General features: G+C 47.9%; 1 protein-coding gene across 4 annotated transcripts in view; it reads left to right on the forward strand.

Annotated features, from left to right (window-relative positions):
* The window catches only part of LOC123992447 (rho GTPase-activating protein 42-like), a 222,029-nt gene that overhangs the window by 102,752 nt on the left and 101,549 nt on the right, over positions 1–17,728 (forward strand). For all 4 annotated transcript variants that reach the window (XM_046293584.1, XM_046293585.1, XM_046293586.1 and 1 more), the window contains exon 4: positions 14,069–14,140. In XM_046293584.1, the coding sequence (XP_046149540.1) occupies positions 14,069–14,140 (72 nt within the window). The remainder of the gene's footprint in view (positions 1–14,068; positions 14,141–17,728) is intronic.

Raw genomic sequence — 17,728 nt, forward strand, 5'->3', positions numbered from 1 at the left:
AAAAAGTGACTTTGATGAGATGATAGGTCTACATGCATTGTGAACTGAGCTCCATACTGAGATGGGCTGTCTGTCCTCACCCTGAGATGGGCTGTCTGCCCTCACCCTGAGATGGGCTGTCTGTCCTCACCCTGAGATGGGCTGTCTGTCCCCACCCTGAGATGGGGTGTCTGTCCCCACCCTGAGATGGGCTGTCTGTCCTCACCCTGAGATGGGCTGTCTGTCCCCACCCTGAGATGGGCTGTCTGTCCTCACCCTGAGATGGGCTGTCTGTCCCCACCCTGAGATGGGCTGTCTGTCCCCACCCTGAGATGGGCTGTCTGTCCCCACCCTGAGATGGGCTGTCTGTCCCCATACTGAGATGGGCTGTCTGTCCCCATCTCAGGGCTGTCTGTCCCCACCCTGAGATGGGCTGTCTGTCCCCACCCTGAAATGGGCTGTCTGTCCCCACCCTGAGATGGGCTGTCTGTCCTCACCCTGAGATGGGCTGTCTGTCCTCACCCTGAGATGGGCTGTCTGTCCCCACCCTGAGATGGGCTGTCTGTCCCCACCCTGAGATGGGCTGTCTGTCCCCACCCTGAGATGGGCTGTCTGTCCCCACCCTGAGATGGGCTGTCTGTCCCCACCCTGAGATGGGCTGTCTGTCCCCATCTCAGGGTCCCCACCCTGAGATGGGCTGTCCCCACCCTGAGATGGGCTGTCTGTCCCCACCCTGAGATGGGCTGTCTGTCCCCACCCTGAGATGGGCTGTCTGTCCCCATCTCAGGGCTGTCTGTCCCCACCCTGAGATGGGCTGTCTGTCCCCACCCTGAGATGGGCTGTCTGTCCCCACCCTGAGATGGGGGCTGAGATGGGTCTGTCCCCACCCTGAGATGGGCTGTCTGTCCCCACCCCCTGTCCCCAGAGATGGGCTGTCTGTCCTCACCCTGAGATGGGCTGTCTGTCCCCACCCTGAGATGGTCTGTCCCCACCCTGAGATGGGCTGTCTGTCCCCATCTCATGGGCTGTCTGTCCCCACCCTGAGATGGGCTGTCTGTCCCCACCCTGAGATGGGCTGTCTGTCCCCACCCTGAGATGGCTGTCTGTCCCCACCCTCTGTCCCCACCCTGAGATGGGCTGTCTGTCCCCATCTCTGAGATGGGCTGTCTGTCCCCACCCTGAGATGGGCTGTCTGTCCCCACCCTGAGACCCTGAGATGGCTGTCTGTCCTCACCCTGAGATGGGCTGTCTGTCCCCACCCTGAGATGGGCTGTCTGTCCCCACCCTGAGATGGGCTGTCTGTCCCCACCCTGAGATGGGCTGTCTGTCCCCACCCTGAGATGGGCTGTCTGTCCCCACCCTGAGATGGGCTGTCTGTCCCCACCCTGAGATGGGCTGTCTGTCCCCACCCCCTGAGATGGGCTGTCTGTCCCCACCCTGAGATGGGCTGTCTGTCCCCACCCTGAGATGGGCTGTCTGTCCCCACCCTGAGATGGGCTGTCTGTCCCCACCCTGAGATGGGCTGGCTGATGGGCTGTCTGTCCTCACCCTGAGATGGGCTGTCTGTCCCCACCCTGAGATGGGCTGTCCCCACCCTGAGATGGGCTGTCTGTCCTCACCCTGAGATGGGCTGTCTGTCCCCACCCTGAGATGGGCTGTCTGTCCCCACCCTGAGATGGGCTGTCTGTCCCCACCCTGAGATGGGCTGTCTGTCCCCACCCTGAGATGGGCTGTCTGTCCCCACCCTGAGATGGGCTGATCTGTCCCCACCCTGAGATGGGCTGTCTGTCCTCACCCTGAGATGGGCTGTCTGTCCCCACCCTGAGATGGGCTGTCCCCACCCTGAGATGGGCTGTCTGTCCTCACCCTGAGATGGGCTGTCTGTCCCCACCCTGAGATGGGCTGTCTGTCCCCACCCTGAGATGGGCTGTCTGTCCCCACCCTGAGATGGGCTGTCTGTCCCCACCCTGAGATGGGCTGTCTGTCCCCACCCTGAGATGGGCTGTCTGTCCCCACCCTGAGATGGGCTGTCTGTCCCCATCCTCACCCTGAGATGGGCTGTCTGTCCCCACCCTGAGATGATGGGCTGTCTGTCCCCTGAGATGGGCCCTGAAGATGGGCTGTCTGTCCCCACCCTGAGATGGGCTGTCTGTCCCCACCCTGAGATGGGCTGTCCCCACCCTGATCCTCACCCTGAGATGGGCTGTCTGTCCTCACCCTGAGATGGGCTGTCTGTCCCCACCCTGAGATGGGCTGTCTGATCCTGTCACCCTGAGATGGGTCTGTCCCCACCCTGAGATGGGCTGTCTGTCACCCTGAGATGGGCTGTCTGTCCCCATACCCTGAGATGGGCTGTCTGTCCCCACCCTGATGATTCACCCTGAGAATGAAGATAGCAGAGAGGGCTGTCTGTCCCCACCCTGAGATGGGCTGTCTGTCCCCACCCTGAATGGGCTGGGAGATTGGGCTGTCTGTCCCCAGATTTAGACATTGCAAAAAGGCCAATTTAACATTTCAGGTCATAGAAATAACGTCTAATAATTTACCGGTTTCTCAGTTATTCATCCCCTGAGAAAAGGGAGATGGGCTGGTTTGGGTCCCCACCCTGAGATGGGCTGGAAGATCTCATTGAGAGTCTGGGCTGTCTGTAACCCGGTCAAACCGCTAGTCAAACCTGGAGCTGTAAGGTTGTGAATTCCTCAGATGAGAACCCTGAGATGGGTGTCTTTTCTGTCTCATAACCCTGAGATGGGCTGTCTGTCCCCATAATCAGTCTGTCCCCACCCTAGATGGCTGTCCCCACCCTGAAATTCCCCACCCCTGTCTGTCCCCACCCTGGGCTGAGTGGTGTCCTCACCCTGAAGGCTGCTGTCCCCACCCACACTGAGACACATTCACACGTGTGCACGCACACACACGCCAGTTAGACAGAGCTGCTGGTCTGTGAGAGCTGTTTGCTAACATCATGTACTGTATCTCCTGCCGGCCGTTGCTCTGTGCTCGGGAGGAAATAGATATTGTAGTGCCAGAGGTGCCGAAATAACTCACAGATAAAATTTACATACAGTGAGAGTTTTAGTACCATTTTAAACTGAATCTTCACCAAATGTAAATTATTATTTTAAAATATTTTCATTCAAATCAATGTTAGTTCAGTGGAGAAATTAGGTTTACCGCTCTCGTAAAATGCGTTATGGGCAACATAAATTCTCAGAGATTCCACTCTGGTCTGTTGCTATCCCCAATCTTCTACTCTGGTCTGTTGCTATCCCCAATCTTCTACTCTGGTCTGTTGCTATCCCCAATCTTCTACTCTGGTCTGTTGCTATCCCCAATCTTCTACTCTGGTCTGTTGCTATCCCCAATCTTCTACTCTGGTCTGTTACTATCCCCGATCTTCTACTCTGTTCTGTTACTATCACCAATCTTCTACTCTGGTCTGTTACTATATCCAATCTTCTACTCTGGTCTGTTACTATCCCCAATCTTCTACTCTGGTCTGTTACTATCCCCAATCTTCTACTCTGGTCTGTTACTATATCCAATCTTCTACTCTGGTCTGTTATTATCCCCAATCTTCTACTCTGGTCTGTTACTATCCCCAATCTTCTACTCTGGTCTGTTGCTATCCCCAATCTTCTACTCTGGTCTGTTGCTATCCCCAATCTTCTACTCTGGTCTGTTGCTATCCCCAATCTTCTACTCTGGTCTGTTGCTATCCCCAATCTTCTACTCTGGTCTGTTACTATCCCCGATCTTCTACTCTGTTCTGTTACTATCACCAATCTTCTACTCTGGTCTGTTACTATATCCAATCTTCTACTCTGGTCTGTTACTATCCCCAATCTTCTACTCTGGTCTGTTACTATCCCCAATCTTCTACTCTGGTCTGTTACTATCACCAATCTTCTACTCTGGTCTGTTGCTATCCCCAATCTTCTACTCTGGTCTGTTACTATCACCAATCTTCTACTCTGGTCTGTTACTATATCCAATCTTCTACTCTGGTCTGTTACTATCCCCAATCTTCTACTCTGGTCTGTTACTATCACCAATCTTCTACTCTGGTCTGTTACTATCCCCAATCTTCTACTCTGGTCTGTTACTATCCCCAATCTTCTACTCTGGTCTGTTACTATCGGCAATTATTTTTCTTCCTGTATTTCAGTACTTTCTGATTTGTGGTGCAAATGAGAGTGTTATTTATTACATGTTGTTAGGTGGGTGAGTTTAGAGAGTTCCAGACAGAACAGCTCCAGGTGCTTCTATAACTATTGCACTGTCATCCCAGACACACTCTGGCTTTAACTGGAACTGAAGTGAAAGCTGTTCTCACAGCTGCATTCGTCCCACTGGAGCCATTCAGAGCTGAAACACACAGATGTAACCCTCAGTCTTTCACTGCCTCTTTTTAAAGGTCACTGTGTAGAAACTGGGGGGTGATATTATACCCAGTGTTACTGTATGATGAGGGCAGTATTGATGATCATCCCTTTTCACTTTAACTGGTAGCTATCAAGCATGATGCTTAACACCCCGGACCATCGGACAATCTAAGCTAGATCAATCAAATCAATCTAATGTATTTATAAAGCTCTTCTTACATCAGCTGATATCTCAAAGTGCTGTACAGAAACCCAGCATAAAACCCCAAACAGTAAGCAATGCAGGTGTAGAAGCACGGCTGGTCAAATCCTTCCCCATTACTAGTGAAATACCATGAAATGTATTTACATCAGCTGATGTCTCAAAGTGCTGTACAGAAACCCAGCCTAAAACCCCAAACAGAAAGCAATGCTGGTCAAATCCTTCCCCATTACTAGTGAAATACCATTACTCAGCTGTGAAATACAGAAACCATAAAACCCCAAACAGAAAGAAATGTATTTACATACTAGTGCTGATGTCTCAAAGTGCTGTACAGAAACCCAGCATAAAACCCCAAACAGCAAGTAATGCAGGTGTAGAAGCACGATGTCTTCACACAGATTAAAGAGGAACCTGCCAGGTACAACCCCAAATCCGTAAACATGGGCACCCTCATAGATATCATCCTGACCAACTTGCCCTCTAAATACACCTATGCTTTCTTCAACCAGAAGCTCAGCAATCACTGCCTCATTGCCTGCGTGTGTATTGGGTCCACGGTCAAACAACCACCCCTCATCACTTTTCTACAGCTGGCCATGCTTTCCACTTGGCGACCCCGACCCCGGCCAACAGCTCTGCACCCTCCACAGAAACCCCCCTGCTTCTCCTTCACCCAAATCCAGACAGCTGATGTTCTGAAAGAGCTGCAGAATCTGGATCCCTACAAATCAGCCGGGCTAGACAATCTGGACCCTCTGTTCCTAAAATTATCAGCCACAATTGACACAGCTCCTATTACTAGTCTGTTCAACCTCTCTATCATATTTTTTGAGATTCCTAAAGATTGGAAAGCGGCCACGGTCATCCCCCTCTTCAAAGGGGGAGACACTCTAGACCCAAACTGTTACAGACCTATATCGGGGCGGCAGGGTAGCCTAGTGGTTAGAGTGTTGGACTAGTAACCGGAAGGTTGCAAGTTCAAACCCCCAAGCTGACAAGGTACAAGGTTTGTCGTTCTGTCCCTGAACAGGCATTCATTCACTGTTCCTAGGCCATCATTGAAAATAAGAATTTGTTATTATCTGACTTGCCTTGTTAAATAAAGGTAAAATAAATATCGATCCTGCCCTTCTAAAGTGCCTTTCTAAAGTCTTCGAGAGCCAAGTGAACAAACAGATCACCGACCATCTCAAATCCCACCGTACCTATGCAATCTGGTTTCCAAGCTGATCATGGGTGCACCTCAGCCACGCTCTAAATGATATAACCAACATCGATAAAAACAGTATTTTGCAGCCTTCTTCTTAGAAGGCAAGGCTTTCACTCTGTCATGCCATACAACACTCCTTCCATGGCCTCCAACTGCTTTTAAACGCTAGTAAAACTAAATGTAAGCTCTTCAACCGATCGCTGCCCACACCTGCCCGCCCGCCGAGCACCACTACTCTGGAAGGTTCTGACTTAGAATATGTGGACAACTATAAATATCTTGGTGTCTGGTTAGACTGTAAACTCTCCTTCCAGACTCAGATGAAGCATCTCCAATCCAAAATTAAATCTAGAATCGGCTTCCTATTTCACAACAAAGCCTCCTTCACTCACGCTGCCAAACTTACCCTCTGCCAAACTTATCCTGCTAATAGTTGACTTTGGCGATGTCATTTACAAAATAGCCTCCAACACTCTAATCAGCAAATTGGATGCAGTCTATCACAGTGCCATCCGTTTTGTCATCAAAGCCCCATATACTTACCCACCATTGCGACCTGTATGCTCTCGTTGACTCATCCTCGCTACATATTCACCGCCAAACCCTCTGGCTCCAGGTCATCTACAAGTCTTTGCTAGGTAAAGCTCTGCCTTATCTCCGCTCACTGGTCACCATAGCAACACCCACCCGTAGCACGCGCTCCAGCAGGTATATTGCACTGGTCATCCCCAAAGCGAACACCTCATTTGGCCACCTTTCCTTCAAGTTCTCTGCTGCCAATGACTGGAACGAATTGAAAAAAATCACTGAAGCTGGAGACTCATATCTCCCTCACTAACTTCAAGCGTCAGCTGTCAGAGCAGCTTACCGGTCGGTGTAGCTGTACATAGTCCATCTGTATTAGCCCAACCAACTACCCACCTCATCCCCAGACAGCATCAGCTGTCAGAACAGCTTACCGGTCGGTGTAGCTGTACATAGTCCATCTGTACATAGCCCATCTGTAAATAGCCCATATGTAAATAGCCCATCTGTAATTCCCATCTGTAATACCCCATCTGTAATAGCCCATCTGTCATAGCCCAGCTGTAAATATCCCATCTGTAATAGCCCATCTGTAATAGCCAATCTGTAATAGCCCATCTGTAAATAGCCCATCTGTAAACAGCCCATCTGTAAACAGCCAATCTGTACACAGCCCATCTGTAATATCCCATCTGTAAAATGCCCATCTGTAATTTCCCATCTGTAATAGCCCATCTGTAAACAGTCCATCTGTAAATAGCCCATCTGTAAACAGCCCATCTGTAAACAGCCCATCTGTACACAGCCCATCTGTAAATAGCCCATCTGTAAATAGCTCATCTGTAAACAGCCCACCTGTAATAGCCCATCTGTAATAGCCCATCTGTAAATATCCCATCTGTAAACAGCCCATCTGTAATAGCCCATCTGTAATAGCCCATCTGTAATAGCCTATCTGTAATAGCCCATCTGTAATAGCCCATCTGTACATAGCCCATCTGTAAACAGTCCATCTGTACATAGCCCATCTGTAAATAGCCCATCTGTACATAGCCCATCTGTAAATAACCCATCTGTAATAGCCCATCTGTAATAGCCCATCTGTAATATCCCATCTGTAATAGCCCATCTGTAATAGCCCATCTGTAATATCCCATCTGTACATAACCCATCTGTAAACAGTCCATCTGTACATAGCCCATCTGTAAATAGCCCATCTGTACATAGCCCATCTGTAATAGCCCATCTGTAATAGCCCATCTGTAAACAGCCCATCTGTAATAGCCCATCTGTAATAGCCCATCTGTAATAGACCATCTGTAATAGCCCATCTGTAATACCCCATCTGTACATAGCCCATCTGTAAACAGTCCCTCTGTACATAGCCCATCTGTAAATATCCCATCTGTACATAGCCCATCTGTAAATAACCCATCTGTAATAGCCCATCTGTAAACAGTCCATCTGTACATAGCCCATCTGTAAATAGCCCATCTGTACATAGCCCATCTGTAATAGCCCATCTGTAATAGCCCATCTGTAATAGCCCATCTGTAATAGCCCATCTGTAATAGCCCATCTGTAATATCCCATCTGTACATAGCCCATCTGTAAACAGTCCATCTGTACATAGCCCATCTGTAAATAGTCCATCTGTACATAGCCCATCTGTAAATAGCCCATCTGTACATAGCCCATCTGTAAATAACCCATCTGTAATAGCCCATCTGTAATAGCCCATCTGTAATAGCCCATCTGTAATAGCCCATCTGTAATAGCCCATCTGTAATAGCCCATCTGTAATAGCCCATCTGTAATAGCCCATCTGTAAACAGCCCATCTGTAATAGCCCATCTGTAATAGCCCATCTGTAATAGCCCATCTGTAAATATCCCATCTGTACATAGCCCATCTGTAAATAGCCCATATGTAAATAGCCCATCTGTAATTCCCATCTGTAATACCCCATCTGTAATAGCCCATCTGTCATAGCCCAGCTGTAAATATCCCATCTGTAATAGCCCATCTGTAATAGCCAATCTGTAATAGCCCATCTGTAAATAGCCCATCTGTAAACAGCCCATCTGTAAACAGCCAATCTGTACACAGCCCATCTGTAATATCCCATCTGTAAATTGCCCATCTGTAATTTCCCATCTGTAATAGCCCATCTGTAAACAGTCCATCTGTAAATAGCCCATCTGTAAACATCCCATCTGTAAACAGCCCATCTGTACACAGCCCATCTGTAAATAGCCCATCTGTAAATAGCTCATCTGTAAACAGCCCATCTGTAATAGCCCATCTGTAATAGCCCATCTGTAAATATCCCATCTGTAAACAGCCCATCTGTAATAGCCCATCTGTAATAGCCCATCTGTAATAGCCTATCTGTAATAGCCCATCTGTAATAGCCCATCTGTACATAGCCCATCTGTAAACAGTCCATCTGTACATAGCCCATCTGTAAATAGCCCATCTGTACATAGCCCATCTGTAAATAACCCATCTGTAATAGCCCATCTGTAAATAACCCATCTGTAATAGCCCATCTGTAATAGCCCATCTGTAATAGCCCATCTGTAATAGCCCATCTGTACATAACCCATCTGTAAACAGTCCATCTGTACATAGCCCATCTGTAAATAGCCCATCTGTACATAGCCCATCTGTAATAGCCCATCTGTAATAGCCCATCTGTAAACAGCCCATCTGTAATAGCCCATCTGTAATAGCCCATCTGTAATAGACCATCTGTAATAGCCCATCTGTAATACCCCATCTGTACATAGCCCATCTGTAAACAGTCCCTCTGTACATAGCCCATCTGTAAATAGCCCATCTGTACATAGCCCATCTGTAAATAACCCATCTGTAATAGCCCATCTGTAAACAGTCCATCTGTACATAGCCCATCTGTAAATAGCCCATCTGTACATAGCCCATCTGTAATAGCCCATCTGTAATAGCCCATCTGTAAACAGCCCATCTGTAATAGCCCATCTGTAATAGCCCATCTGTAATATCCCATCTGTACATAGCCCATCTGTAAACAGTCCATCTGTACATAGCCCATCTGTAAATAGCCCATCTGTACATAGCCCATCTGTAAATAACCCATCTGTAATAGCCCATCTGTAATAGCCCATCTGTAATAGCCCATCTGTAATAGCCCATCTGTAATAGCCCATCTGTAATAGCCCATCTGTAATAGCCCATCTGTAATAGCCCATCTGTAAACAGCCCATCTGTAATAGCCCATCTGTAATAGCCCATCTGTAACAGCCCATCTGTAAATATCCCATCTGTACATAGCCCATCTGTAAACAGTCCATCTGTACACAGCCCATCTGTAAATAACCCATCTGTAAATAGCCCATCTGTACATAGCCCATCTGTAAATATCCCGTCTGTAAATAGCCCATCTGTACATAGCCCATCTGTAAATAACCCATCTGTAATAGTCCAACCAACTACCTACCTCATTTTTTGTTTTTCTGCTCTTTTCCACACCAGTATTTCTACTTGCACATCCTCATCTGCACATCTATCACTCCAGTGTTAATGATAAATTGTAATTACTTCACCACTATTGGCCTATTTATTGCCTTACCTCCTTACTTCATTTTCACACACTGTATACAGATTTTTATATTGTAATATTGACTGTACGTTTGTTTTACTCCATTTTTAACTCTGTTGTTGTCTGTGTCACACTGCTTTTCTTTGTCTTGGCCAGTTGTAAATGAGAACTTAAATAAAGGGGACATTTAAAAAAAATGTCACTAGGAATACAGAGAGAGATTGGTGAAACTGTAGACTTTATCATAATGCCGTTTGGTGAATCTGTAGACTTGATCATAATGCCGTTTGGTGAATCTGTAGACTTGATCATAATGCCGTTTGGTGAAACTGTAGACTTTATCATAATGCCGTTTGGTGAAACTGTAGACTTTATCATAATGCCGTTTGGTGAAACTGTAGACTTTATCATAATGCCGTTTGGTGAATCTGTAGACTTTATCATAATGCCGTTTGGTGAAACTGTAGACTTTATCATAATGCCGTTTGGTGAATCTGTAGACTTTATCATAATGCCGTTTGGTGAATCTGTAGACTTTATCATAATGCCGTTTGGTGAATCTGTAGACTTTATCATAATGCCGTTTGGTGAATCTGTAGACTTTATCATAATGCCGTTTGGTGAATCTGTAGACTTGACAGTCCAGGTAAGACATGCACCAGGGCCCATTCAAATCCCCATTCTTGTATTTAGGCTCATTGTATTGGAGCTGCCGACGTACAGACATGCAGTCCAGATGAAATACCCCTCTACACATATAGTTGAAGTAGGACGTTTACATACACTTAGGTTGGAGTCATTAAAACTCGTTTTTCAACCACTCCACAAATGTCTTGTTAACAAACTATAGTTTTGGCAAGTCGGTTAGGACATCTACTTTGTGCATGACACAAGTTATTTTTCCAACAATTGTTTTACAGACAGATTTCACTTTTAATTCACTGTATCACTATTCCAGTGGGTCAGAAGTTTACATACACTCAGTTGACTGTGCCTTTAAACAGCTTGGAACATTCCAGAAAATTATGCCATGGCTTTCGAAGCGTCTGATAGGCTAATTGACATCATTTGAGTCAATTGTAGTTGTACCTGTGGATGTATTTCGAGGCCTACCTTCAAACTCAGTGCCTCTTTGCTTGACATTATGGGAAAATCAAAATAAATCAGCCAAGATCTCAGAGAAAGAATTGTAGACCTCCACAAGTCTGGTTCATCCTTGGGAGCAATTTCCTGAAGGAACCACGTTAATCTATACAAACAATAGTACGCAAGCATAAACACTATGGGACGACGCAGCCATCATACCGCTCAGGAAGGAGACGCGCTCTGTCTCCTAGAGATGAACAAAAAGTGCAAAGGACCCAGAAGTGCAAATCCCAGAACAACAGCAAAGGACCTTGTGAGATGCTGGAGGAAACAGGTACAAAAGTATCTATATCCACAGTAAAACGAGTCCTATATCGACATAACCTGAAAGTCCACTCCGCAAGGAAGAATCCACTGCTCCAAAACCGCGATAAAAAGCCAGACTACGGTTTGCAACTGCACATGGGGACAATGATCGTACTTTTGGTAGAAATGTCTTCTAGTCTGATGAAACATGAACAGGCTGGTGTCTGGAGTTTATCACGGAAGCAGCAGAATAATGTAGTAATGAACAGGCTGGTGTCTGGAGTTTATCACGGAAGCAGCAGAATAATGTAGTAATGAACAGGCTGGTGTCTAGCAGCAGAATAATGTAGTAATGAACAGGCTGGTGTCTAGCAGGATGTATCTGAAATGAGACTGGGATCGTCGGGGTTAATGGGGGGTTTGGCCCAGCATCGTCGGGGTTAATGGGGGTTTGGCCCAGCATCGTCGGGGTTAATGGGGGGTTTGGCCCAGCATCGTCGGGGTTAATGGGGGTTTGGCCCAGCATCGTCGGGGTTAATGGGGGGTTTGGCCCAGCATCGTCGGGGTTAATGGGGGTTTGGCCCAGCATCGTCGGGGTTAATGGGGGTTTGGCCCAGCATCGTCGGGGTTAATGGGGGTTTGGCCCAGCATCGTTAATGGGGGGGTTAATGGGGGGTTTGGCCCAGCATCGTCGGGGTTAATGGGGGTTTTAATCGTCGGGGTTAATGGGGGGTTTGGCCCAGCATCGTCGGGGTTAATGGGGGTTTGGCCCAGCATCGTCGGGGTTAATGGGGGGTTTGGCCCAGCATCGTCGGGGTTAATGGGGGTTTGGCCCAGCATCGTCGGGGTTAATGGGGGTTTGGCCCAGCATCGTCGGGGTTAATGGGGGGTTTGGCCCAGCATCGTCGGGGTTAATGGGGGTTTGGCCCAGCATCGTCAGGGTTAATGGGGGTTTGGCCCAGCATCGTCAGGGTTAATGGGGGTTTGGCCCAGCATCGTCGGGGTTAATGGGGGTTTGGCCCAGCATCGTCGGGGTTAATGGGGGGTTTGGCCCAGCATCGTCGGGGTTAATGGGGGGTTTGGCCCAGCATCGTCGGGGTTAATGGGGGTTTGGCCCAGCATCGTATTATTATTTTCCTGCTGTAGCAAACTGTAGGGAATGAGGATTTGAAGCTGTGGCTTTTAAAGTGGCTATGAAGCGCCTTGTCAGCCAGCCAGCCAGACAGCCAGCCAGCCAGACAGCCAGCCAGACTAATCTGGTTTTGGTTGGCGCTAGTGTCCCAATTCTGATCTTGTCTCATCGCTGCAACTCCCCAAATATGACCCGCCAAACCACGCTACACCCACCCGCTTATCGTGGAAGCCAGCCACACCAATGTGTCAGAGGAAACACTGTTCAACTGATGACGGCAGTCAGCCTGCAGGCGCCCGGCCCGCCACAAGGAGTCGCTAGAGCACGATGAGCCAAGTAACTCCCCCCTAACCCGGACGACGCTGGGCCAAACCCTCACCTAACCCGGACGACGCTTGTCCAAACCCTCCCCTAACCCGGACGACGCTGGGCCAAACCCTCCCCTAACCCGGACGACGCTGGGCCAAACCCTCCCCTTACCTAATCCGGACGACGCTGTGCCAAACCCTCCCCTTACCTAACCCGGACGACGCTGTGCCAAACCCTCCCCTTACCTAATCCGGACGACGCTGTGCCAAACCCTCCCCTCCCCTAACCCGGACGACGCTGTGCCAAACCCTCCCCTTACCTAATCCGGACGACGCTGGGCCAAACCCTCCCCTCCCCTAACCCGGACGACGCTGGGCCAAACCCTCCCCTTACCTAATCCGGACGACGCTGTGCCAAACCCTCCCCTTACCTAATCCGGACGACGCTGGGCCAAACCCTCCCCTTACCTAATCCGGACGACGCTGGGCCAAACCCTCCCCTAACCCGGACGACGCTGGGCCAAACCCTCCCCTAACCTGGACGACGCTGGGCCAAACCCTCCCCTAACCCGGACGACGCTGGGCCAAACCCTCCCCTTACCTAATCCGGACGACGCTGGGCCAAACCCTCCCCTAACCCGGACGACGTTGGGCCAAACCCTCCCCTAACCCAGACGACGCTGGGCCAAACCCTCCCCTAACCCGGACGACGCTGGGCCAAACCCTCCCCTAACCCAGACGACGCTGGGCCAAACCCTCCCCTAACCCGGACGACGCTGGGCCAAACCCTCCCCTAACCCGGACGACGCTGGGCCAAACCCTCCCCTAACCCGGACGACGCTGGGCCAAACCCTCCCCTAACCCTTATTCGCCTACAATTGTATTATTCGCCTACCTCCTCATGCCTTTTGCACACATTGTATATAGACTGCCCATTTTTTTCCTACTGTGTTATTGACTTGTTAATTGTTTACTCCATGTGTAACTCTGTGTTGTCTGTTCACACTGCTATGCTTTATTTTGGTCAGGTCGCAGTTGCAAATGAGAACTTGTTCTCAACTAGCCTACCTGGTTAAATAAAGGTGAAATAAAATAAAAAAATAAAAATAAAAATAAATTTAAAAAACCCGGATGACGCTGGGCCAAACCCCCCCCCCCTAACGACGCTGGGCCAAGCCCTCCCCTAACGACGCTGGGCCAAGCCCTTCCCTAACGACGCTGGGCCAATTGTGCGCTACTGTTGAAGCCCTGATTGAATGCCGTGTGTCCGTGTATTTTACTGTAATGTGATACTGTTGAAGCCCTGATTGAATGCCGTGTGTCTGTGTGTCTGTGTATTTGTGTTGCAGATCCAGAATGCAGATGATGTGCTAATTGCACCTTTAGAGAAGTTCAGGAAGGAACAGATTGGAGCTGCAAAGGTGAGATAAAAAAACAGCATTATATCTGAACAACATGTTTACTGTTATTACAGATTGGTTTAAGATATTTATCAGGCATTTTAATGATATCCAAATATATAATTCACATACAATGACAAGTGTATCCTCACCAATGACTATCCATTCTAATGAATACTGTATGTCAAGTATTACAACCACTACATCTGAACACGACATGCTGTAGGGTGTAATCAGAGGGGTTTAAGGTGGATATATGCTGTTCCGCTGAATTCCACACGTGTAATTGTGATACCAGTGAGTATAATGTAATGTAATGAATAGATAGATATAAAACACAGGCTGGTGTCCATCAGAAAGTGGACCGTGCTGAATGTAATGGCTAGAGAAAAAAGTTAACCAGAAAGACGAATTCATAAACTTAGTAACCCGACATTCATTTATTCAAAACCAGCTCCCCTGACTGTTGAAACACTATGAGCTTATTCTGACTGTTGAAACACTATGAGCTCTATCTCCCTGACTGTTGAAACACTATGAGCTCTATCTCCCTGACTGTTGAAACACTATGAGCTCTATCTCCCTGACTGTTGAAACACTATGAGCTCTATCTCCCTGACTGTTGAAACACTATGAGCTCTATCTCCCTGACCGTTGAAACACTATGAGCTCTATCTCCCTGACTGTTGAAACACTATGAGCTCTATCTCCCTGACCGTTGAAACACTATGAGCTCTATCTCCCTGACTGTTGAAACACTATGAGCTCTATCTCCCTGACCGTTGAAACACTATGAGCTCTATCTCCCTGACTGTTGAAACACTATGAGCTCTATCTCCCTGACCGTTGAAACACTATGAGCTCTATCTCCTGACCGTTGAAACACTATGAGCTCTATCTCCTGACCGTTGAAACACTATGAGCTCAACCAGCTCTATCTCCCTGACCGTTGAAACACTATGAGCTCTATCTCCCTGACTGTTGAAACACTATGAGCTCTATCTCCCTGACTGTTGAAACACTATGAGCTCTATCTCCCTGACTGTTGAAACACTATGAGCTCAACCAGCTCTATCTCCCTGACTGTTGAAACACTATGAGCTCAACCAGCTCTATCTCCCTGACTGTTGAAACACTATGAGCTCTATCTCCCTGACTGTTGAAACACTATGAGCTCAACCAGCTCTATCTCCCTGACTGTTGAAACACTATGAGCTCTATCTCCCTGACCGTTGAAACACTATGAGCTCTATCTCCCTGACTGTTGAAACACTATGAGCTCTATCTCCTGACCGTTGAAACACTATGAGCTCTATCTCCCTGACTGTTGAAACACTATGAGCTCAACCAGCTCTATCTCCCTGACTGTTGAAACACTATGAGCTCTATCTCCTGACTGTTGAAACGCTATGAGCTCAACCAGCTCTATCTCCCTGACCGTTGAAACGCTATGAGCTCAACCAGCTCTATCTCCCTGACCGTTGAAACGCTATGAGCTCAACCAGCTCTATCTCCCTGACCGTTGAAACGCTATGAGCTCAACCAGCTCTATCTCCCTGACTGTTGAAACACTATGAGCTCAACCAGCTCTATCTCCCTGACTGTTGAAACACTATGAGCTCAACCAGCTCTATCTCCCTGACTGTTGAAACACTATGAGCTCTATCTCCCTGACTGTTGAAACACTATGAGCTCAACCAGCTCTATCTCCCTGACTGTTGAAACACTATGAGCTCAACCAGCTCTATCTCCCTGACTGTTGAAACACTATGAGCTCAACCAGCTCTATCTCCCTGACTGTTGAAACACTATGAGCTCAACCAGCTCTATCTCCCTGACTGTTGAAACACTATGAGCTCTATCTCCCTGACCGTTGAAACACTATGAGCTCTATCTCCCTGACTGCTGAAACACTATGAGCTCAACCAGCTCTATCTCCCTGACTGTTGAAACACTATGAGCTCTATCTCCCTGACTGTTGAAACACTATGAGCTCAACCAGCTCTATCTCCCTGACTGTTGAAACACTATGAGCTCAACCAGCTCTATCTCCCTGACTGTTGAAACACTATGAGCTCAACCAGCTCTATCTCCCTGACTGTTGAAACACTATGAGCTCAACCAGCTCTATCTCCCTGACTGTTGAAACACTATGAGCTCTATCTCCCTGACCGTTGAAACACTATGAGCTCTATCTCCCTGACTGTTGAAACACTATGAGCTCAACCAGCTCTATCTCCCTGACTGTTGAAACACTATGAGCTCAACCAGCTCTATCTCCCTGACTGTTGAAACACTATGAGCTCAACCAGCTCTATCTCCCTGACTGTTGAAACACTATGAGCTCAACCAGCTCTATCTCCCTGACTGTTGAAACACTATGAGCTCTATCTCCCTGACCGTTGAAACACTATGAGCTCTATCTCCCTGACTGTTGAAACACTATGAGCTCTATCTCCCTGACCGTTGAAACACTATGAGCTCTATCTCCCTGACTGTTGAAACACTATGAGCTCAACCAGCTCTATCTCCCTGACTGTTGAAACACTATGAGCTCTATCTCCCTGACTGTTGAAACACTATGAGCTCAACCAGCTCTATCTCCCTGACTGTTGAAACACTATGAGCTCAACCAGCTCTATCTCCCTGACCGTTGAAACACTATGAGCTCAACCAGCTCTATCTCCCTGACTGTTGAAACGCTATGAGCTCAACCAGCTCTATCTCCCTGACCGTTGAAACACTATGACCTCAACCAGCTCTATCTCCCTGACTGTTGAAACACTATGAGTTCTATCTCCCTGACTGTTGAAACACTATGAGCTCTATCTCCCTGACTGTTGAAACACTATGAGTTCTATCTCCCTGACTGTTGAAACACTATGAGCTCTATCTCCCTGACTGTTGAAACACTATGAGCTCAACCAGCTCTATCTCCCTGACCGTTGAAACACTATGAGCTCTATCTCCCTGACTGTTGAAACACTATGAGCTCTATCTCCCTGACTGTGGAAACACTATGAGCTCTATCTCCCTGACTGTTGAAACACTATGAGCTCAACCAGCTCTATCTCCCTGACTGTTGAAACGCTATGAGCTCTATCTCCCTGACTGTTGAAACACTATGAGCTCTATCTCTCCCTGACTGTTGAAACACTATGAGCTCTATCTCCCTGACTGTTGAAACACTATGAGCTCAACCAGCTCTATCTCCCTGACTGTTGAAACACTATGAGCTCTATCTCCCTGACCGTTGAAACACTATGAGCTCAACCAGCTCTATCTCCCTGACCGTTGAAACACTATGAGCTCAACCAGCTCTATCTCCCTGACTGTTGAAACACTATGAGCTCTATCTCCCTGACTGTTGAAACACTATGAGCTCTACCTCCCTGACTGTTGAAACACTATGAGCACAACCAGCTCTATCTCCCTGACTGTTGAAACGCTATGAGCTCAACCAGCTCTATCTCCCTGACCGTTGAAACACTATGAGCTCAACCAGCTCTATCTCCCTGACTGTTGAAACACTATGAGCTCTATCTCCCTGACTGTTGAAACACTATGAGCTCAACCAGCTCTATCTCCCTGACCGTTGAAACACTATGA

Source organism: Oncorhynchus gorbuscha, linkage group LG13 (genome assembly GCF_021184085.1).
Source record: "Oncorhynchus gorbuscha isolate QuinsamMale2020 ecotype Even-year linkage group LG13, OgorEven_v1.0, whole genome shotgun sequence".
NCBI lineage: Eukaryota > Metazoa > Chordata > Actinopteri > Salmoniformes > Salmonidae > Oncorhynchus > Oncorhynchus gorbuscha.